The sequence below is a fragment of the Protopterus annectens genome, chromosome 6.part0 (assembly GCF_019279795.1).
Source record: "Protopterus annectens isolate FY-2018-M chromosome 6.part0, PAN1.0, whole genome shotgun sequence".
Taxonomy (NCBI): Eukaryota; Metazoa; Chordata; order Ceratodontiformes; family Protopteridae; genus Protopterus; species Protopterus annectens.
In genome coordinates, this window is record NC_056737.1 from 228,977,454 (window position 1) to 229,000,766 (window position 23,313).

At 38.0% G+C, this 23,313-nt stretch overlaps 1 protein-coding gene across 1 annotated transcript in view; it reads right to left on the reverse strand.

Moving 5' to 3' along the window:
• The window catches only part of LOC122803815 (extracellular calcium-sensing receptor-like), a 233,528-nt gene that overhangs the window by 172,930 nt on the left and 37,285 nt on the right, over nucleotides 1-23,313 (reverse strand). Inside the window, exons 2-3 of the mRNA XM_044073501.1 lie at nucleotides 21,831-22,661; nucleotides 15,977-15,984 (exon numbers count right to left, since the gene is read on the reverse strand). Coding sequence (XP_043929436.1) covers nucleotides 15,977-15,984; nucleotides 21,831-22,661 — 839 coding nt within the window. The remainder of the gene's footprint in view (nucleotides 1-15,976; nucleotides 15,985-21,830; nucleotides 22,662-23,313) is intronic.

Here is a 23,313-nt window from a genome sequence, read left to right on the forward strand (position 1 = left end):
AATTTACAAACTCTTCCCTTCAACAGTGATCTCCCTTTTTCATAAAACTTTGCTAGAAGTCCAGTCAGAAGCAAACATACCACCCTCATGGAAATATTCTCTCATAACACCAATTCTAAAATATAATAAACCATCAGACCTTTGCACCTCATACAGACCTATATCATTACTGAATAATGATTACAAAATATTCATGCCAATACTAGCTAACAAAATGAAAATCCCACTTTCAAAGTCAATTAATAATGATCAAACTAGATTTTTATATAACAGGTACACAAATGATAATATTAAAAGGATACTTGCTCTTATAGATTATGTAAATAAAGAAGATAGAGAAACACTTGTAATTGGATTAGACATAGAAAAAGCCTTTGATTCCCTCAACTGGGAATATCTATTTAAAACTTTAGCATTATTTGAATTTCCTCCTCCCTTCATCTTATTACTAAAAATATATATATATTAATAACTTAGCCAACATTAAATTAGGTCCTTTCACTTCAGAATCTATCCTAATAACAAAAGGTATTAAACAAGGATGCCCCCTTTCTCTTATTTTATTTGCTATGGCTATAGAAATACTTGCAGAAATAATACACAATAATCCAAGAATAAAAGGAATAGAAGTCTATGACCAGTACATACCTAAAATAATGCTTTTTGCTGATGATATTTTATTAACCCTATCAAACTCCAGAGAGTCATTAGGAGAGCTAGAAGAATGGAGAAATTTTATAAGATTTCAGGTCTACACTTTAATAGATCAAAATCAAAATTTATATTTTTAAATAAGAAAAAAGAACTACAAGTTACAGATAAATCCATCATAGGAAAACAAGAACTTACGCTAAATTATTTAGGAATAGTGTTATGCAAAAATATAAACTAAACAATATTAATAAATTATAAAAACATTATTGAAACAATAAAAATATATATAGAAAAGTGGAACAAAATTATATTAACTTTTGAAGACAGATTGCAATTAATAAAAATGGACTTATTGCCAAAAACACTATATGTACCATTAGCAATACAGTTAATTCCTGAAGGATGCATTCTTAAAGAAATAAACTCATGTTTAATAAAATTTTTATGGTATCCCAAAAAGAATAGAGTTGCTCTAACTCATCACATTAGACCCTGGAAACAAGGAGGATTGAACTTCCCAGAAATAGAAACATATATAAAAGCATCTGTGCTTAAAACTACAATAGACTGGATAAACCCAAATTATTTTGCCTATTGGAAAGAATTAACAACTGCTATATTAACAAATAAATTGAATCTGTTAAAAAAAATTTTAATAGTAGACAAATCAAACAAACCCTGGTATATACTATGCATAAGTATACAATATAATATAACAAAACCTTCTAAAACAACACTGATTAATCATTACATCAATTCCTTTATCAATGCAAACATAGATCTAAAACTTTGGTTTGACCTTTTAACTCCATTTACCATCACTAAGAACTTTCCTCACAAAATATATAGGGAAACAGTAACCTCCTGGGAACAAAATGGATTCTTATGCTGGTTTCAATGTGTAAATAAATTAAATGTTTTAGATATACAAATGATAAAAACTGCTTACAATATTCCAACACAGGATTGGTTAACCTTACAAAGCATTCTAATGTATACTCAAGATTTATGCAGATTAATTAATAATTCCTCATTTAAAGATATTCCAAATCTAATAAGTTTTCTGTATGAATTTAGATATGAGTTGTGAAAAGAAAAATTCAGTTTCAAATCTATATAAACAGTTAATAACATATAAAACAATTCCCAAACCATCATACTGGCAGTTCTTAACAAAAGGTCAGTCATTGCAGTTAACAGAAGAAATTAAAACTAACATCTTACTATCAGTTAATTACACCTCCTTAACACATAGTACTAGAAAATATTTAACTGGAAATCCTTACATAGAGCATTTCTAACACCAGATAGAATTAAAAAGATCAGTACTACTACAAATGGTTTTTGATGGAGATGTGAAAAGTAAAATAAAGCAGACTGGATTCATATTTTTTATGAATGTAATAAAATTAAATCATATTGGAATGGAATCAATCATTTTTTACAAACTTTATTTAATGAATCATTTACCTTAACTTAAGGACTGATAACTCTAAATGTAAATGAAGGTCCCTACCTGAATAAGACAAATATGTATTTGTTATGGAAAATACTTGCTGTATCTAGGAAATGCTTAACCAGAAGGTGGAATTTAAATACACCCCTGACCTTGGAAGAATTCTACACTTTACTGAAGACAACTGCATTGATGGAAATAAGTCAAAGAACTACGAATCTATCCCAGGCCATTGGTAAATAATCCTTGGAAGAAAGTTATATCTTTGTTGGACACTCTGCAATAATCAATATTGTATCTCTGATAACTGATCTGTTAATTCTATATTTATTAACATACAGTGTATATAATTGAAAGTCGGGCTATTGTAAATATTGTATATAGTTGTTTAAAATATTTAAAAATATTATGTAAATGCTATTTTAATTGGAAATAAAAATATTTGAGGAAGCATGCAAAAAAAAAAAAAAAAAAGAATGTGTCAGATTGCATTTAATTCGAAACTAAAAAAAAAAAAAAAAGAAAAGAAAGGAAATTGTAGTGCTTACACCAATCCAAATGCTCCATGAAAACACCGGGGAGCTGTATCCTAGACAATAATGCAGTCTGCAACCAGCTTTCCTCCTTTTCCATGGCAATGCCTTTTTGAAGACAAAATACCATCAGGTTTAAATGTAAGCTTTGAATTGCAGTTGTGAAACTCCATAAAATATCACATACAGCCTACATCCTATGATTCATCCTGGCACTCCTACTTACACAGCTATATAACCAGATACCATGGGTAGTACAAGCTGTCAATCCAAAAGGCATATTCTGCAGCAGTGCAGGACTAAATTACCTTTAAGATGCATTCCATTTTCAGTTTCATTTAATGCTTGTTGTAGCAATTCAAATCTCCTGCATCTGCACAAGCCGAGGTCTCCATTTGTTTGCCAGGAAAGTTTGACTGAGTCATGCAAGATCCCTTTTCAGCAGAAGCCCGGAAAGAGTAGTAGTAGACATTCCATAGAACATGTAAAAGTATATAGTAATAGGCATTCCAAGAAACTTTACAGCATATAGCAATATAAACTGTCTCTCTCTACAGACTACAATGCTTTAATATGCAAGGCTATACACAGTAAAATTAATTCTATTATACAAAGGTGCCAAAAGATCTGTTAGTATTAAGTTGACAAAAGATTTGTTAATATTAAGGATACATAGACTGAAGAAAATAATCACAATATTTGCAAAAGGAGTTTGAGAGTGTGCTTAAAGAGAGCCTTACAGTAGAAGAGTTTCATAGAAATGTAGGTCAAAAAGGCTGTTGAAGAAAAGACTTGCCATGAGGATTTTCACAATATATACAAAAGGAGTTCTTGGCTGTGCTCAAAGAGAATCTAGTAGTACAGAGTTTCATGAAACCACTCCAGACTCTAAAAGCCGACATGCAATTTTTTTTTTATTTATTTTTATTCGTTTTTAATATTTATTCATGCTCTCATTCTGATCACAGAATACATGTACAGCTGTGAGCACTGGCAAATATCAAGTAGTTTATACAGAGCTCAGTGCCACCCCTCCCCCGCAAACTAAAAATAACAGGCATCTGCAGGAAAACTGAGGGCGAAAACCTTGCAAAACCACAAATTAGATCATTATTGCATCAGGATGACAATCTGAGTGCACTGATTTAAATACCCAGTGGGGCATATAATTCCTTTCCCAAATAAAATTGTGATTTAGCATTCCCTTATAGTGTCCATTTACATATTTTAAAATGCCTAAATAGTTCATTTGAATATGGTCATGACCAGATTTTAGGTATCTAAGACTAAACTAAAAGATCCATAAAAATGAATTCAGCACCATATATAGTTTCATTATTATCGTCATAATGAGAACCTCACACTGTGAAATATTTAATTCACACTGTGTATTGTTAGACAGGAAAAAATTTTTTTTCATCATATTTCACCTTGTGTAAAAATTTCTGCACAAATTCATTATGTATGGCTAAGCCACTGTAACAAATATTGCATTCATAACTTCTATATAACTCTTTTCTGCTTTGCACCCAGCAATGTCTGAAATTATTCATGTAAGACAAGTGCATCATATAAAAAAAAGATTAGATAGTTCTCTGGCACAGAGGGATAAAGCCCTTATTGTGACCTAGATGACTTGTGTTAGATTAGAGATATGAGCACTGGAGGGGATGCAGCTGTGGAATGGGAGTGAGCGGCTGATGTCGACTCAGCCATCCTAGGGCAAAGGAGTCAGCCTAAGCTCATTACAATAAGTAGAACACATGCCTGGCAAGCTGTGTACTGAATAATCAGTGAGACAAATAAGAGACTGTCCATGCATGGAAGTCTCTCCAAGGGCAGAGATCTCAGAGCTTGAGAGGTGTCACGAGGAGGCAGGAGTTAAAGCACACTCCTCAGCAGCAGTCCGATGCTACAACATGCTTCTTCAAACTCATCACTGGCCCTAGATATGTATTATGTTCAGCCTGGGGAGGCTAAGATGGGTATAGTGAAGAGAAGCAAAAATAAAATATTACCTAAGAAATAAATGCACAACAAGGAAGAATATAGCTTGATATCATCTAAACCAACAAATTAGAAGTTTCCAGAATCAGGATTGCATTCAGTAAGCCAGCGTTAATTACCGGTGAAGCATTTAATTCCATTTTCAGTCAAAATGTGATTTGTAACTGCTAAACATGGACAAGTACAGCATTTAAAAATATGCATCATAACTACTCTCTGTATACTTCTGCTGAAAAGGTATTTCAAATACTGCTCATGGCCCTTTAACTCTGTAAAATTTGATTAAAGGAAAGCCTAAGGTTTTCACTCTATAAATCCTATTACTGTAGAATCATGAATTAAAATGATTTGTACTAATATATGTAAATAATGGTGTTTACTAGGCCACTACGTGCAGAAAACAAAGACTTTTATTCATGCATCATTAATGTCTACTAATCATATGCTTATTTTTAGAAATACTAAAGTCCTTTTTTCCATCAGTATCAAATACAAAACTTCAGTGTTGACACACACAAAAGCTAGGTCACAGAAATACATTATAAACCTAAACCATATATATGGATGTCAGACACTGTATTGAATGTACAGTGGCCTGACAAACTGTAGGTTGATGCCAAATGGTCATCACAGGTAGGAAGTCAGCAGATGTATGAATTCAACAATCCCCAGGTAGGGGAATATTCCCTTTCCCCAAGGATTGTATGATCTTGGAGTTAGTATATACAGTTAGAAGGGTTGGGGGATGCAGGTGGGCTTGCCCCCTACAAAAACACTGTCCGATGGTTTACTCCTCCCTGGGGTAATCCGCAGAGTATGTACAGAGCATGTCATTCTGAGTGCGTTTGACATTCAGATTTCGATGTGTAGGGTGTCAGGACACTGTACATTCAATACAGTGTCATACACTCATATATCTATATCTATATCTGCATCTATATCTATATATGTATGTGTGTGCTTATATATATATATATATATATATATATATATATATATATATATATATATATATGTGTGTGTGTGTGTGTGTGTGTGTGTGTATTATATTAGTATATAACACAGAAATCAAAGTATAGATAGTAATTTTTTGTTGTGCTTTTTTAACTCACAAATGCTCAGAAGTTTTCACTCATGCAGTTATAGCCCCTAACTCTCTTGTAGTTTATTTCATTTGCTAACTGGGTAAATGTGCTGATCCAGGGACCCTCCACAGCCATGATCTATGGCATAAACAATAGAAAGAAAATACAGTTGTAGCAAACATGCAAGATAAACAGCCTATAATGTTTGTGTCAGATACACTATGTTTCCATACACAAATTAAAAGGAGTAAAGCAGTACCATGCATAATAAGAGAAACACAGATTAATGCAATGAAATAAAGATGCTCTGTAAGAGTATTTTACAAGTATATAGAATCTCTGCAGTCAAGCAATACATTACCAACACAGAGAGACTACAAAAGGATGGTGACTCCATTAAAATCGACACTAATAACAATTTGCAGAAAATATTCATTAAAGAATAAAAAAATATGAAAATCCTTGCACTTACATATTGTACAGTTCAAATCCAAGTATTATGGGAATGTGCATAAGATGCTGAGGTACATTTCAAGGTGTCTAACTTGTACATAGGGACAGAGATTGTACATTACATTTAAAGAAATCTGTAGTTACTTATATGTATTAATTACATATAACTGTATTGCTACATAGTTTGGTGGTTCCACAGGAAACAGGTTAGACAGGTAAGAAAAATGCAGTAAAATAAATTTTAGGCCAATGAGACAGTGATAACTTATAGGGTTGAAGTATATAGATTAAGAAAAAGCTTTTATTTGGGAAAATCCACTAAGGCAGTGTAATGTTGACCGGTCCTTTTAAGTCAGCATTCCAGAAATTGTGTGACATCAACTACTATCTTGCATCTACTTAAGGCTAGGATAATTTTACAATTGTGGGGATAATTTATGAGAACCCAAAGGAGTCTGGAACATGTATGCATGGATGCTACCTGTGTGAAGCGAGACTATCTGAGGCAGATCAACTGGTTCTGAGGTGGGAATCAAGCGAGGGTTCTGTATTTGCCAGTGGAAGTCCTTTTAACAGAGAACATGGAGGTTACCCATGCTGAACTGGGGAGATTCAGTAAAGAGATTTTCTAATTCAAAGACTATTTTTATTTTGCCAACGAAAGTCTTGATAACAGACTTTGAAATTATAAAACTACAGTTTGCATGTCCGAGAAAAATCCCCTGGACTTCTGGTTGTCGTTTTTCTTTTTGGTGAAAAGACTCTATATAAAACACTTTGTGTTTAATGGGCTTACTGGTGGGTGAAATGCTGAAAGACTGTCAGCTTTAAAACAGATTTTGTTTACTCATGCTGATTATTGCCATGATTGCTGCATATGGGAAGAACCATTCATTTTGCTGCAAGCTGTTTCATTTTGTTGGAGTTTTACACACACACACACACACACACACACACACACACACACACACACACACACGCAGACACAGAGTGCAATATAAAGTTAACCAGCTACAGAAAAATATGTTGGTAAGGCCTGTTGGCTGCAAGTAGAAATATGACTTGTATGGGAATGCTAATGTAAGAAACATGAATTCATAATTAGAAGTCTGGAACTAATGAAGTATTATGTACCAGCTAACCATTCTTAAAGCATTTACAGTTAGATGTGTCCACTATGTGGATGAGTGTCTATAATTTAAGAGGCCTTGAGATGGATGATATTTCCATTTTTTTTAAGAGGGCTGGGTTACCCTTGCAGAATATAAATGGGTCTGCTAACTGCACATGTATGTTGATTATGAAACCTAAGAGGGTAAAGAGTAAGCCTGCAGGCTAGGGATGGGATGGACAGTAGTATTCAGTTAAGATATAAAAAGGGCTGTCCTGTTATTCCAAACCAATTAGCATTTGTTAAGGCAAGGTTGTGATAATTACTGGTTTATGCAAGTGTTGTAATCCAATCTTTTGTAAGATAAAAATATTCTGTTTTGTATTTTGTGTTGAACAAAGTGCTATTAGGAAAAAGGGCATATTTTAGCTTGGGAATTTAAAGTTTTCTGCAACAGAGGTACAATCTTCTTTTGTTAAGATGTGTGTTGTTATAGCGTATTTTCATTTGGGACAGATTTTGTTTTTCTCTGAGTGTAATAAAAAACTGACAGAAGAGCAAGCCAAACCCACAACTATTTGAATTGCAAGCCTTGAAAACCATGCATAACTTTGGGCTGATTATGGTAAGAGAAGATTTAGCTAGTTGTGAAGCAGTACCAAAAATATTACTTTTGACTAATCTATACTAATTGTATTTTGTTTGTGTCTCTTGGCTTTTCCCGGGTAGGGGTCGCCACAGCGGAACTCCGGTCCACTAATGATTGGTAGTGGATTTTTACATACCGGGTTACCAGCCCTGACACACAACCTTCAATGAAGGCATGCCCCATTCATGTATGCCTCCACACAGAAGACGCTCTAGCTGAGAATCGAACGGAACAACGTCTTGCTATGAGGCGACAATGCTACCGCAGCACCACCACCGTACATTACTGTTAAAATAATGCAATACTTCATAGAAAACAGATTGTATAGTTGTCTGAAAGTGTTTATGGAGTTAATGCCTTGTTTTAGCAACAAATCACCCACACAAAGAATGGTAAAAAGGTTGGGTAGTTCTTGGAATAGTGATCTAATGAAAACAGAGAATAAAATGGCGCCTAGAATAGTCTGGTGGAACTCTGCAGGAAAGGATATCTCATTGGGAAAGGTTGGCAGCACATTTGACTATAACCAATTGAGAGTAATTGTTAAACCTTTGTAAGGGTCCTTTTATGAAACATAATTTAGTCAGTCCTTGAATAACTAGTAAGTTAGTGATAAAGGCAAAATCTCCATTAAGGTCAACAAAATTATTCTAAGAAAGCCAACATCATTGCAAGCCAGTACAGGATTAACAGCAGTGCACAGGGCAGCTGAGGTCATGTATACTTTTTTAAAGGAATGCTGATTTGAAATTAGGAGGCCTGCCTGTTTTGTTAATGAATTCATTTATTTAACTGAACTCTAGTAGGGTACCAAATTTGCAAGTATCTATACATCAGATAATAAAACAATCTTGTCATTTAAACCTCAAGTGAAGTTTAGTTTATTTAAGTCATAAATTAAATCACCATCTACCTTCCTTTTTCTCTTCTTCAGAGATTACTAAACTTAGTATGTATGCAATTAAGTAGGTTTCAGACCTTGCAAGACAGCTCTCCACAAGTAGTCCAGCAGCATATGCTGGAGCTACCAGTATCATCCCTGAAATGAAAACATTCTGAACATTTGATACCTTGTTCCTGGGTTAGAGCGATATCTCTCACTTCTCTCAGTGCTTAACACATTAAAAAAAACTCTCCATGTCCACCTTGTCCAGTCAGACTCACAAATGATTCCCCAGATCACTGCCTTAACTACTCAGCCGTCCTCCATTCTTTTCATTATTTTCTGCTGTTTCTGTCCCTCAAGTCTCTCAACATTTTAAATCATCCTTTAGTCTTTTTTCTTTCCGCTCCCTAATTTTTCTCCAGTTTAGTTCTATCATTGTATGCTGTTTTACATTACAAGTATTTATTTATACTTTTGTGACTTTATTCTATTAATAAAGGAGTCTATTTGTAAGCATTGTTATCCCATTTATTTGCCTCTTCCTTCCGCAACATCAAAACCTACCATTTCTTTCTGTATACAATTAGCTACTATATACCTTCATTTGTTTTACTGTGTTATGTTATTAATTTCATAACTTATCACCAGAAGCATATGATCATCTATTGCATATGCCCATTTATTTCAACAGTGTCACTTGTTATCATGTTGCATTGCCTCTGGTCAGGGTCATAATCCTTCAATGAAACCTAGTTTAATCAGTCTTTGGATAACTAGTGAGTTAGTGATAAAGGCAAAAATTTCTTTTGCGGTCAACAAAACTGTTCTAGTAAGAAAGCCAACATCTTTCCAAGTCAATACAGGACCAGCAGCAGTGCATAGAGCAGCTGAGGTCATGGATCCTTTTTTAAAGCCAGTTAAAAAAAGTTTTACTATCATTTGATTTAGCAGTACTTGACTGAAAATGAAATGTTTGAAAGAATTTGACTGCAGACCCATTTGACTGAAAAGCAACTGACTGAAAACTCAGATGACTGAAGGCCATTTCACTGACTCACAAAACATTGAAAATATTCAACATAAAAAATATAACATAAAATACTGTTTTTGCAGGGGGGCAAACCCCTCCTGCACCCCCACACCCCATAATTATATATAATAGCTCAATCGCCACACAGCCACTTGAGAAAAGAGGAAATAAACACCATCCATGGTAAATCAGTGTGTGTGCTTATTCTTGGTCGTGTCCAATTGAAAAAATATTATTTTATGTTGTATTTTCTTATGTTGAATATTTTCAGTGACTTGTGATTCAGTCAAATTGGTTTTCATTCAATTGCTTTTCTGTCAGATGGGCTTTCAGCCAATTAGTCTTAAATCAGATGGGCTTTTAGTCAGTCTTCAGTCAAATTCCTTCAAATATTTCATTTTCAGTCAAGTACTGTTCAATGAAATGATAGTAAATGATGTGATGATGTGAGGTATTGCCATCTGGGGTCGATGTCAATTCTTCGAATGCTCACAATTTCAAACATTACATGGTCGAGATGAAATGTTTGAAATTGCAAGTGTTCGAATATTGACTTTCAATGGTGCTGTATGGTGCAGATAGGGAGAATTTCCCTTGTCTGCACTGAATTGCAGTCTCTGAGTTGGCATATATAAGTAGGGGGTGCAGCCCCCCATATGGGGAGTGCAGGGGGGCTTGCCCCTCTACTCACACTGTTAAAGTGTGTTTTTCTTTTTTTTTTTTTTTTTTTTGATATTCGAACATCCAAATGTCGAACATTTGGTCTCGACCATGTAATGTTCAACATTTTGGATATTCGAATATTTAACATAGACCCCGTCATCTGTGCCAGGGAGAATAGGGCAGTGCATGTTTAACATATGCCAGCATAGTAAGCTGAAGTTTTGTAAGTAATTTTATGTCATTTGACTATCACACTGATTTGTACAGATGCTTGTGTTAAAATATGTCAACAGTGTTAGTATAACTAATTACATGTATATGTTTAAACAAAGAATTCTGGAAGGGAATACTGCAACAGATTTTAGCAAAGCTCTGAGTGTGTATTATACCAGAGTCAGGTGATCAGATGTAAAGTCATTCTATAACCAGCAGTGAGAGGATGGAACTCTCACAGCAGTTTGTTTTGTTTTGTTTTCTTTGGAACCTGATATAAAAGATTTATGTCAGTTGTCACAGTTGTTCGTTTCACTTAGTTTGAAACTCATTACCTTACCTTGTGGAAGTAAGCATCTCAGTATCCTGTCTTGCTTTGCTGTATTAATTAAGTTAGCTAGGGAACAGTTATTCTTTAGACAGTCAGGAAATAAAGTAAAATTAGTTAAGTGTTGTTTTTTTTTCTGCATCTGTATGAATCTATCCAATGGTGTTATTTCTCCTGTAACTGAAACTCTGATGTTTATTGTACTTATATATTTAGTATTCTCATGTTTTCTATTTTATTAGTTATTATTAAATATTTCTATACCTTTCATTGTGTCTGGTCTTTTAGAGAATACTTTTAACATCTTGAGAGTACTATTGCTTATTTTAGTGATGCATTGGCCACTACAAAAAGCCTTGCTGCTTTGGTTACACTCTACCATTATATAAGTATTGATTTACTTAGTATAACTGGGTACTCTTGTAAGAGCCTGAAAGTGGTTGACTGGTGGCAGCATGGTTACCTTATAGTCTGGGCAGAAGGGGTACAGCTAGTAAATCTGTACCAGCCTTTCCCAGGTGGCGTGTTTGTGAAAATCAGATACCTAGGTGCGGGTATGTCAGCTACTTGGAAGTGGGACACAGTGCTCCAAAGTGAGTCTTGTTTGGGATCTGGAGAGACAAAGAGTCCAGTCCCAGGTCTGGAGCTTGTTCTCTGTGTGCTCTTGGGGAAAACTGTGCTTGATGCAGAGAGCTGCATCTGAAAATACTGTGTAAATTCATTCATCTTCTTAGTGACAGTCTCTCACTGGTGTCAGTGGTGAGGACTGAGGCTCCTTGATTACTGGCCTGAAATAAAGAGGCTGTCAATATAGTATAGAAAATTAGGATTGGATCTCTGATCATAACCAAGCTATTATTTGTTTGAGACAAGGATAGCATTAAATACACCTCAACAGCAAAGCAAAGTAGAGTATGAGAGGTAAAACTTGACATCCATTTACACTTAACAACAAAGTTATGACCAGGCAGACCTAATCATAATTATTTGTACCGCATGGCTCTCTATCTGCTGCAACACTACCAGTTGTAGAAAAAAATAAAAGAAGTGTGAAGTGTTCTACAGCTTTGAAAGACATAAAACTCTTAGGCAGTGCCACATAAACAATGGGAAAATGTTAGTGTCCCTCTGATGAATGCCTTTAAAAGCTGTTAGACAATTCACTCTGCTACACATTTCATCTAAAAGTGCAGAGGAGTGAAGAGTCTGACAACTTTAATACTTGCTCTAGATTATCAGCTCCACTCTGTGGTAGGCAGCATTAGTCACAAATACATTTTACCATGAGACTAGAGTTTTACAGTGCTCAGACATGCTTAACAAAACCTAAGCAGGCACTTTTCTGATGTCAAGAAAGTTCTTAACAGCCAATCTTCTTTCCGATTTCAGAACATAATCATGGTGCTCTATACACTACAAATAAATAATTGCATTCTTTAAATAATTTTTCCAGTTCCTGTTCCTACTAGAACAACCCCCCCATGCACACACACACACACACACACACACACACACACACACACACACACACACACACACACACACATGCACATGCACACACGCACACGCACACACACCAACATACTTTATGATAGTAGGCGATATCTAGTGCTTTTGTCAATGTTTCAGATGAAGAAACTGGTAGGTGCCTATTCTACAACTATATCACTACTGAAATAAAATTACCCATTCTCATGCTACTCATTTATTAATAAGACTGGAAATATGCAGTTCCCCAGTGCTGACTTCCTCAGACAGGATACTGGTAGCTTTCATATCATATATGATCAGATTAAAAAATAAGTATAACCACCTGTAGATTTAAAAACTTTCTTTGAAATGAAAACTGTTCACCATCCTCTTCCATATTGTACTTAATCTGTCTTCACTATAGACCTACCACCTCACATCTCCTCTCACTCCTTAAGAAGTGAAACTGTACAACAATTTCATTTCCTGACCTACACACATAATTTCTTGCTTCAGAAGACAATACAAAAACAATTTCATTGGACTTTCATTCTTCATGTTTAACCTTGCCACCCTGCTTGAAATGCCTCCAGTCTAACCTTTGGCATGAACCTTGCTGGCTGCAAATCATTATACATTGTTCAAAGAGGCATATGTTTCCTTATATTAGTGTCACAGTTCTCCTTGAGTCTTTCAATGGGCCCATTTCCAGTACTGAACTCTGTGGTACCTCAGCAATAAGCAAATATTTAACATTTCTTTTTATCCATGTTATCCTTAGCTTACAAGCCTGTGGATCGACATCTGTGCAGTGACAGAAACCTGGTTCAAAGCTCCAGAAAGCACCCCAGCATTACCAGGCTATAATTCATACCACACCTTTCAGCAACCTAACCCGGACCGAAACACTAAAGATGGAGGCGTGTCCATATTCATTAAAGATATCCAAACCTCCAAGCTAGTTGCTCACCATAATGCATCCGAGATTATCCAAGTTCAACTAACTCTGGGCAAAACTGCAATCCAGATTGTAGCCTGCAACAGACTACCCACCATGCCCCAGGATTCCCATTCCTCTTTTCTTGATACACTGGAAAATATTAGGGTACAACCCAACACCCTAATAATGGGTGATTTCAAATACTCCACCATTAACTGGGAAAACTGCTCGTGTACCAACTCATTTGCTCAACGTTTTCTGGAATTCATCAATTCCAACACCTTGGATCAACTTATCCACACCCCCACCAGGGGCAGCAATATCCTAGACCTGGTCATCACCAACATGTGCGACCGGTGTTCCACATCAGAAGTCAATTCCTCGTTGGTCAGATCCGACCACAAGCTAATCACCCTAAACATCCACATCCCACTCACACACCCATTAGGAAAACAACCTTAAAAAATTTCTCCAAAGCCAACTTCACGCTTCTTAAGACAGAAGTGGAAAACTTCACGACACCCATGCAGATGGACAAAAGAGGTACGACTGCTGAATCCTATACAAATCCACTTTATAAGCACTTACACAAGTGCATGGATCATGCTATCCCTAACAGAACCAAGATGCTATCCTCAAAAAAAAGGAAGTCAATCTGGTGGTCTTCTGCCATAAACAAACTCTACAACAGAAGAAAGAAACTGTTGCAAAAAAGAGTAAAATCCCATGATTGGAGAAACTCCCTAGTCAGCCTCAGTAAGAAGCTGAGATCCCTCATAAAATCCTCCAAAGCTAGTTATGAAAACAAAACCATCACTGATTCTAAAGACAACCACAAAGCATTCTATAGCTATGTCAAGAATCTCAATGGCAACACTCAGATCTGCTCTGAGTTACAGCACAATGGCACTAAATATACAAAACCAACTGATATTACCAACATCCTGGCAGATAGGTTCAGTGCTAACTTTACCCCCCTCTCACCCCCTAAAGGGCCCATATCTATACCGGAAGAATGCAAATTTCCAGTAATCACAGCTGCACAGGTAAAAACCTCACTCTCCAAAGCCAAGAACACAGTCTCCATGGGACCTGACAACATCCCAGGCTGTCTTCTACATGAACTACAGAATGAACTGGCACCCCACCGAAGTACCATGTTCAGTCATAGCCTCACCTCAGGCTTTGTGCCCATTGAATGGCGCACCACGACGGTTATCCCACTCCACAAAGGGGGAGCCATGACAGACCCCAGGAACTACCACCCTATTAGCCTGACAAGCTTGGTCTGCAAGGCCATGGAACGTATCATCATGAAACTCATAAACAAAGATAATGGAGATCTCCAACTCTGGACCCCACACAGTTCGGGTTTGTAAAAGGCAGATCATGTCTCCTAAACCTGATAGACTTATTTGAAGCAGTCACCAAAGCCATAGATGAGGGTAAGGTGGTTCACACAGCCTAAATAGATCTCGCCAAGGTGTTCAATACCATCCCCTACTCTGGAATTATAGATAAACTCACTAAACTAGGTATAAATCCCTATCTCACCAGATGGGTTGCCAACTAGCTTACTGACAGACTTCAGACCAGTGACAAGTGGAGTACCACAGGGTTCAGTCCTGGGTCCTCTCCTGTTTGGTATCTACGTCTCTGAAGTACAGGCTAACACAGAAAGTCTTTGGCTAACTAAGTTCACAGATGACTGCAAACTAGGAGTCATAATTGAAACTCCTAACGATGTAGACATCTTACAAAAGGGCCTCACGGAGACAGATGCCTGGTGTCAAAGCCATGGCCTCAAGCTCAATGCAAAAAGTGCATTGTCATCCCCTTTGGTAAGAACTCTGTACCCATGAACTACTACATATGCGGTAGTCTACTTAACACTGAAAGTGTGATAAGCGACCTTGGAACACAGGTGGACAGTAGTCTCTCCTGTGATAATCACATCACCACAGTGGTCAGGAAATCCTTCTACGTGGCACACCTCATCACAAAAGGTTTCTCATCCAGAAAAAAAGAGGTCATTATTCACCTCTACTCATCACTCATTAGACCCATTATAGAGTACAATGCCCCTTTTGGTATGTACCTCACAAGACATCTACAACAACTGGAAAGGCCGCAGAAATACCTCGCAAAGAGTTGGACATGCTCCACTTAAAGAAATCCCAATCCCTCCGAGCTACACGCTCTAGGGACCTAAACCTTGTCACCACAATAAACAGAACATGCTGGAAGGATAGATTCCTGTCCCAGAGACTTCCCATACTCTGGAACAGACTACCTATCTTTTTCAAACAGAGCTCCTCATTAGCACTCTTCAAGAAAAATCTTGAAGATTAGATGGGTAATAGGAAATTCACCCGGGGATCAGTTCTGTGGCTCTGCTTAACGGGGGTACAGGAAAATAATTTTCTTGGGTGGCGAAAGCCAGGGTACCTTTTTGGCTAGGCTTGTATAGGCCCTAGGGCCAACAGTCTAGTACCTACCTATGAACCTATAAGAAAGAAAATTGTGATGTTAATCTTATCACAAGGATGTAGCTAGACATATTAAGTATGTACAAACTAATATGTTTTTCTAATTATTTCTCAGAAACTTTATGGCATAAAAAGCACAAAATGTTTAGAATTGTATACCCTTTTGCCTGCTGAATAGAGATATACAAAACATACTTAGCTGTTAAGAATGCACCTATAAAATTACATTTTACTACAGAGAGAGCAACTGAAAATAATGTGTCCCCTTCCAAAATGAATACAGGCAACATTTTGAGAGTCAAGTACATTTTTAAATGAGAAGTGGGCAGTGGAAACAAAAGCATAAAGTTTGAAGGCAAAATATAAATTTCTGGCCAAAACCCACATGTGACTGTGTCATATATCTTACTAAAAACCTAAGCAAGCAGTATCCATGCCCCTTATTTCCATAGTTGGACAGGCAAATAAACTGATAAGAATAATGTGGTATGACAACCCTGCTGCAAATCATGCATTTGGCCATAGGGACTCATTCATTCTGTCTGAAGTAACTCAACCATTTTCCTATGCAACTTTGCTCAAATAAGTACAATCCCTGATTTTGTTACACACCTTATTCCGATGAAGGGAAATCCCATGTACCTTATATGTTCATAGGTTCATAGGTAGGTACTAAGCCTAATTAAGCATAGCCAACAAAGTTCCCTGGCTTACGCCAACCCAAAAAAGTTAATTTCCTGTGCCCCTGTCAAGCAGAGCCACAGAAGTGATCCCCGGCATGTATTTCCTATTTCCCATCTACTCATCAAGATTTTTCTTGAAGAGTGTTAATGAGGAACTTTGCTTGACATAGATGGGTAGCTTGTTCCAGAGTATGGGAAGTCTCTGGGACAGGAATCTATCCCTCCAACAAGTACTGTTTATTGTGGTGATAAGGTTTAGGTCCCTAGAGCATGTAGCTCAGAGGGATTGGGATTTCTTTAGGTGTAGCATGTCCGACAGCTCTGGGTTTGACATAGCTTTATATGATAGGCAAAGATCACCTCGGAGTAGTCAATATGCTACAGAGTAAAGCTGGAGTTTTTTGAGACGATCAGTGTAGGGCATCTGTTTGAGGCCAGTAATTCTCTTTGTAAGGTACTTCTGTGGCCTTTCCAGCTGCTGCAGATGTCTTGTGAGGTACATTCCAAAAGGGGCATTGTACTCTATAATGGGTCTAATGAGTATCGAGTAGAGGGGAACAATGATCTCTTTTTTCCTGGATGAGAACCCTTTTGTGATGAGGTGTGCTATGTAGAAGGATTTCCTGACTACTGTGGCAATGTGATTATCAAAGGAGAGACTACTGTCCACCTGGGTCCCAAGGTCTCTTATCACACATTCGGTGTTAAGAAGACTGCCGCGTGTGTGGTAGTTCATGGGTACAGAGTTTTTACCAATGGGGATAACAATGCACTTTTTGGCACTGAGCTTGAAGCTATGGCTCTGACACCAGACATCTGTCTCATTGAGGCCCTTCTGTAGGAAGTCCACATCATTTGGGGACTTGACTATAGCTCCCAGTTTGCAGTCATCTGCAAACTTCATTAGCCAGAGGCCTTCTGTGTTTGCCCGTACTTCAGAGAAGTAGATACCAAACAGGAGAGGTCCCAGGACCGAACCCTGTGGTACTCCACTTGTCACTGGTTTGAAGTCAGATTTGGAGTCTGCAACTTTTAGAGTGTGGGTTCTGTCAGTGAGCCAGTTAGCAACCCATCTTGTGACATAGGGATTTATACCTAGCTTAGTGAGTTTAGCTATAATTCCAGAATGGGGGATGGTGTCAAAAGCCTTGGTGAGGTCAAGATAGGCTGTGTGAACCACCTTACCCTCATCTACGGCTTTGGTGCCTTCCTCAAAGACGTTGACCAGGTTCAGGAGGCAAGATCTGCCTTTCACAAACCAGAACTGGGTGGGGTCCAGAGTTTAAAGGTTGCCAATGTCTTTGTTTATGAATTCCATGATGATACGTTCCATGGCCTTGCAGACGAGGCTCGTCAGGCTAATAGGGCAATAGTTCCCAGGATCAGTGGTGGCTCCTCCTTTGTGGAATGGGATAACTGTTGCTGTGTGCCATTCAGTGGGCACAAAGCCTGACATGAGGCTATGATTGAACATGGTGCTTAGGTGGGGAGCCAGTTCATTCTAAAATGCAGCCTGGGATGTTATCCGGTCCCATGGATGCTGCGTTTTTGGCTTTAGAGTGTGCTGCTTTTACCTGTGAAGTTGTGATTACAGGGACTCTGTATTCTTCCTGTATAGATATGGGCCCTTTAGGGGTGAGAGGGAGGCAAAGTTAGCACTGAACCTATCTGCCAGGATGTTGGCAATATCAGTTGGTTCTGTAACTTTTGTGCCATTGTGCTGTAACTCAGAGCAGATCTGGGTGTTGCCATTGAGATTCTTGACATAGCTATAGAATGCTTTGTGGTTGTCCTTAGAATCAATGGCAACCATGTTTTCATAGCTAGTTTTGGAGGATCTTATAAAGGGATCTCAGATTCTTGCTGAGGCTGACCAGGGAGCTCCTCTACTCATGGGATTTTACTCTCTTTTGCAACAATTTCTTCCTTCTGTTGTAGAGTTTGTTTATGGCAGGGGACCACCAGATTGGCTTCTTTTTTTGGAGGATAGCATCTTGGTTCCGTTTGGGATAGCATGATCCATGCACTTGTGTAAGTGCTTATAGAGTGCATTTGTGTAGGATTCAGCAGTCGTAACTGTATTGTCCATCTGCATGGGCGTCATGAAGTTTACCACTTCTGTCTTAAGAAGCATGAAGTTGGCTTTGGAGAAATTTTGTATTGCGGTTTCCTTAATGGGGGGTGGGATGTGGATATCTAGGGTAATTAGCTTATGGTCGGATCTCACCAATGAGGAGTTGACTTCAGGTGTGGAACACCGCTCACTCATGTTGGTAATGACTAGGTCTAGGATATTGTTGCCTCTAGTGGGGGTGTGGATAAGTTGATCCAGGGCATTGGTATTTATGAATTCCAGAAAGCGCTGAGCAAAGGAGTTGGTACATGAGTAGTTTTCCCAGTTAATGGTGGGGTAGTTGAAATCATCTAATATTAGGGTGTTTGCTTGAACAATAATATTTTCCAGTATATCAAGAAAAGAGGAGTGGGAACCCTGGGGCATGGTGGGGGATATGTAGCAAGCTACAATTTGGATTGCAGTTTTGCCCAGAGTTAGTTGCACTTGGATAACCTCGGCTGCATTATGCTGAGCAACTAGCCTGGAGGTGTGGATATCCTTAATGAATATGGACACACCTCCACCTTTGGTGTTCCGGTCCAGGTTAGATAGCCAAAAAGTGTGGTATGAGTTATAGCCTGGTAATGCAGGGATGCTCTCTGGAGCCCTGAACCAGGTCTCAGTCACTGCACTGATATCGATGTTCTCCATTTTTGAGGAGTGCCTCGAGTGAGTGCATTTTGAGATTTAGACTTCTAGCACTGAGTAGCATTACCCTCAGTTTTTGCTTGCCTGTTCCTGTTATGGTGGTGAATTTGTTATTTGAACCTTGCCTAAAAAAGGCACTATAGGACGGCAAGAGCCTCTGTCAGTATCCGGAATCCCAGGGGGGATGGGTGCAGGCCATCTCTGGCAAAGCATTGTGGTCTGTCAACCATGTCGTCCCAGGCAGACAAATACTGGATCCCCATAGAATGACAACAGAAGCTTAGCCAATTGTTGAAGTCAATCATTTTGTCCTTGTACTGCAGTATAATTCTGGGTGATGGCAGGATGCTACTCAGGGCTAGGGTCATACCTGTCTGGGCTAACAAATCGGAGAGTTCTTCCATGTCTCTTTTCATGTAGTCCAGAGAGGTATGTCTCAGGTCGTTCACACCAACATGGACAATCACAGAGTCATATTTGTACATCTTGTGGAGTGACATGAGTGCGTGGGTTATGTGGCGGATCCTGGCACCTGACAGGCAGCTGACAGTGACCTTCTCCTTGTTTAGCCTGGTGAGTGGGACATCAGTGTGCCTGACTATAGAGTCACCTATGACTAGTGTGTTGGGTACATTGTTTTGCCTTATGGGCTGTGGTTGAGTGGCACACTGAGTCTGTGGGCTATGTGTCATTTGGGTTGTGTTGGTGGTGGGAGGTTGCTTGCATTTCTGCTTTGGAGGTCTCTGTTGCTGTAGTCACTAGGCACCAGATTATGTTGACATGCTTCTGGAAAGAGCCATCTGGTAGAGTCTCTAGATTTCCATTTATTCCTTTCAAATATCCAAGATAAATGTTATCATGCCACAGTCTGCCTGCCACTATTTTCAGTATTTTCTTCATTAACTTTTATTTTGTTAGCTGCCTGTTACTGACTCCCTCCAGTATGTAAAATCAAACCTAAATTTATTAGAACTAACAACGTGCCTCCCTACCTTATAGTGTTTTGGTGTGGGGTAATGGCTATACTGTAAATGTCCAGAAGACATTCCAAGCAGAGCTCTCAGATAGCTGTTATACAGAGATTGACATAAATTATAAAGAAGTAACCCCATATATTTAATAAGGTGTTCTAATCCCAATGCAGCTATTAGCTGGAGTAGGCAGTAACTCTGTTCCCATATGTTCTGCTTTTACTATATAATGTCACATAGACGAGGAGTGTATATCTACAATATATAATGAATATCACATTTAACATGACAGTTTTTATAATCATCAATTATAGTTTCGTGATACACAAATCACCAATTGTAATTCAGGGATTGTTCACTTCTTGGAAGTAACAGCAAAAGGGAAAGAAATCCATCACCATGATACAATAATCTTGTAATTCATTATATTAGGAGAGTATGCATGTAAGTTGTGTAGGTTCAGATCTCTGTAAGCAGTACTGTTTATGTACTTTGTGGATTTTTCAGCAAGTTGCCATTTCAAATAATTGTGTTCAGTAAAATGACTTTGATGAATTTGGCTTTGGTCAAGTGACCATGACTCATTTAGTATTCTAATTAGATGGCTCTGTCCAAAGTATGACATATGTTTTATGCACATTAACCAAAATGTAAAAATAATGTCTGTGAAGTGCCATACCATTGACTCATGCAGGCAGATCCCCATTAGGTCAGCTAAAAAACTCAATATGTCCATACAAATTAAACACTTTATTTATATTGTCTCTATGTGATTTTAGCCCCAGTGTGCCAACCACCAAGTCCCTCCCAGGTTCTATTCATTCCTCAGCTCTGGGGCCTTCACATGGAGCTGAGATGAAAATTGTCTGGCTGGGGAGGGCGGTCCTTCAGATAGCTATAAAAGGGGCTTTGCTTTGTGCTGTTACTGGCTTTGCAGTGATGACAGCAATTGAATGGCTTAACCCCGCACCACCCTGATTTGAGGGCTGCATGATTTCCATTGCCATGGAGGTTCACAATGCCTCCCCCATGTAACTGCATTCTTCCTTACATAGTCCATGAAGGTGAAAGCCTACTGGTGGTTTGGTGAGTCAAGCACCTGCCACAGGCCACACATCTGCATCTAAGCTCCTCCCCTAAGTTGACCCTAGAAGTATGTACTCTACCCGTCCATACCAACTGGGCATGCTCATCTTCCCTTGCCATTACCATCAAGAGCCCTGGTCATTATTTGTACCCATGTCACCAGGACCATAGTCAGGCCTTTAAGCCTGTATGCCACTGGTACTGGATAAAACCCTTTATAGAAATTTGGGAAGTCATGTTGCAGACAACAGAAATCAGTAAATTATTGATTTATCAATTCTATGTTTAACAACATGTCACATTCAAGAGATAAGTTAAGCGCAGTTAATATGAATACAAAAAACAGTAAACTGTTTTACCTGCCATGGCTGGAACTCATGCATTACTTCACATGTACCATTATCATAAGGCCCTTCTCCGTATCTGCATGAAATTATGTTATGCAAACCATGAGCAACAGAGTAAATGCCATTGTAGACATTGTATGTATTTCTTAAATCAGTAAGTCTGAAAAAATCCAGTGTCATGCCCTCTAATGTTTCATTTCCTGCACAGTATTTTGAATCTCTGGTTAAGTTCTTATCAGCTTTATCCAGGATTTGCACTTTACAGTCAAAAACAAGTTCCCAAAAGTTTTTCAGAAATATATCATCTGGATTCCTGTAAGGACTGAGACTGTAAATGTATTCCTTGAATCCTGATATGTCACCTTTTCTAACCAGAAAACCAAGTGTTCCCTGTAATGTTATCAAAAATTCATTTTTAGAAAAGAGAAAAGGCAGTGCCCAACCATCGCTAGCTACCCAGACTTTTCCAGTGACATTGTTGTGTGCAATAACCTCCATGAGGGGGTAAAGATCGACATCAACAGAATAGATCACTATCACATTTGCAGAAGATTTCCTAATTATTTCATTTATGTGCTGAAGCTTCATCTCAGAGTGCACTGCAGGTATTGTTTCAGAAAAAGCAATACAAGCCCCAGCTTTGACAAGTTCCTCTTTTACTTTAAGGCTGCCTTGCAGGCCATAGTCACTGCTGTCAGACAGAAGTCCAACCCACGTCCAGCCAAAATGTAGAACAAGCTGAGCTATGGCAATGGACTGAAAAAGGTCACTTGGAATTGTTCGGAGAAAAGATGGAAATTGGTATTTATCACTTAAAGCCATAACTGTTGCTGCATAACTTATCTGTAAAGAGATATTTCAGTTTGTATAAAAATGGATAGATATAAATTTTGCTGGCATTGTACTACAGTATTTACCATTGTTAACCAAAATCCTAACAGATGGATGGTTTCTTAATGACTCAACAGCCATCCTGTATCATATTCAAAATAATGCCTTTCGGTTGCAGCAGAATTTTAAAATGTTTCTGTTAATTGCTATATAAGTAGCACATTCCTTGGCAAATATGCTAATACTGCAACCAAGGAAGACTGCAAGGAGTCCAATGTTATGAATTAAATATGAACTGCTCAACTCCTGAAAGTCCCAACAATAAAGAGCATCCTTCCAATTGTAAAGCACGTTATAAAACAGTAATTCTTTTTCTGGGGACCTTTGCCCTCAGTTTCCCCTTAAATAGATATACTACTTTAATGTCACAGCACCTTGTCATAAGGCATATTTAGTCGAGGAATTTTTGAAAACTCCTGCTTTATTGAGTTGGAAGTTGGACAAGAAAGATCATGATCTAACAATGCGTTTGGATGAAGTCCAACAGCATCTACAGAAATTCAATAGGTCAGTCTCAGCAAAAGTGTCATAAGTGTTTCATGGATAATCTTCAAATAAATACACAAATCATATATAGACCATAAATAACAATATTTCAAATGCC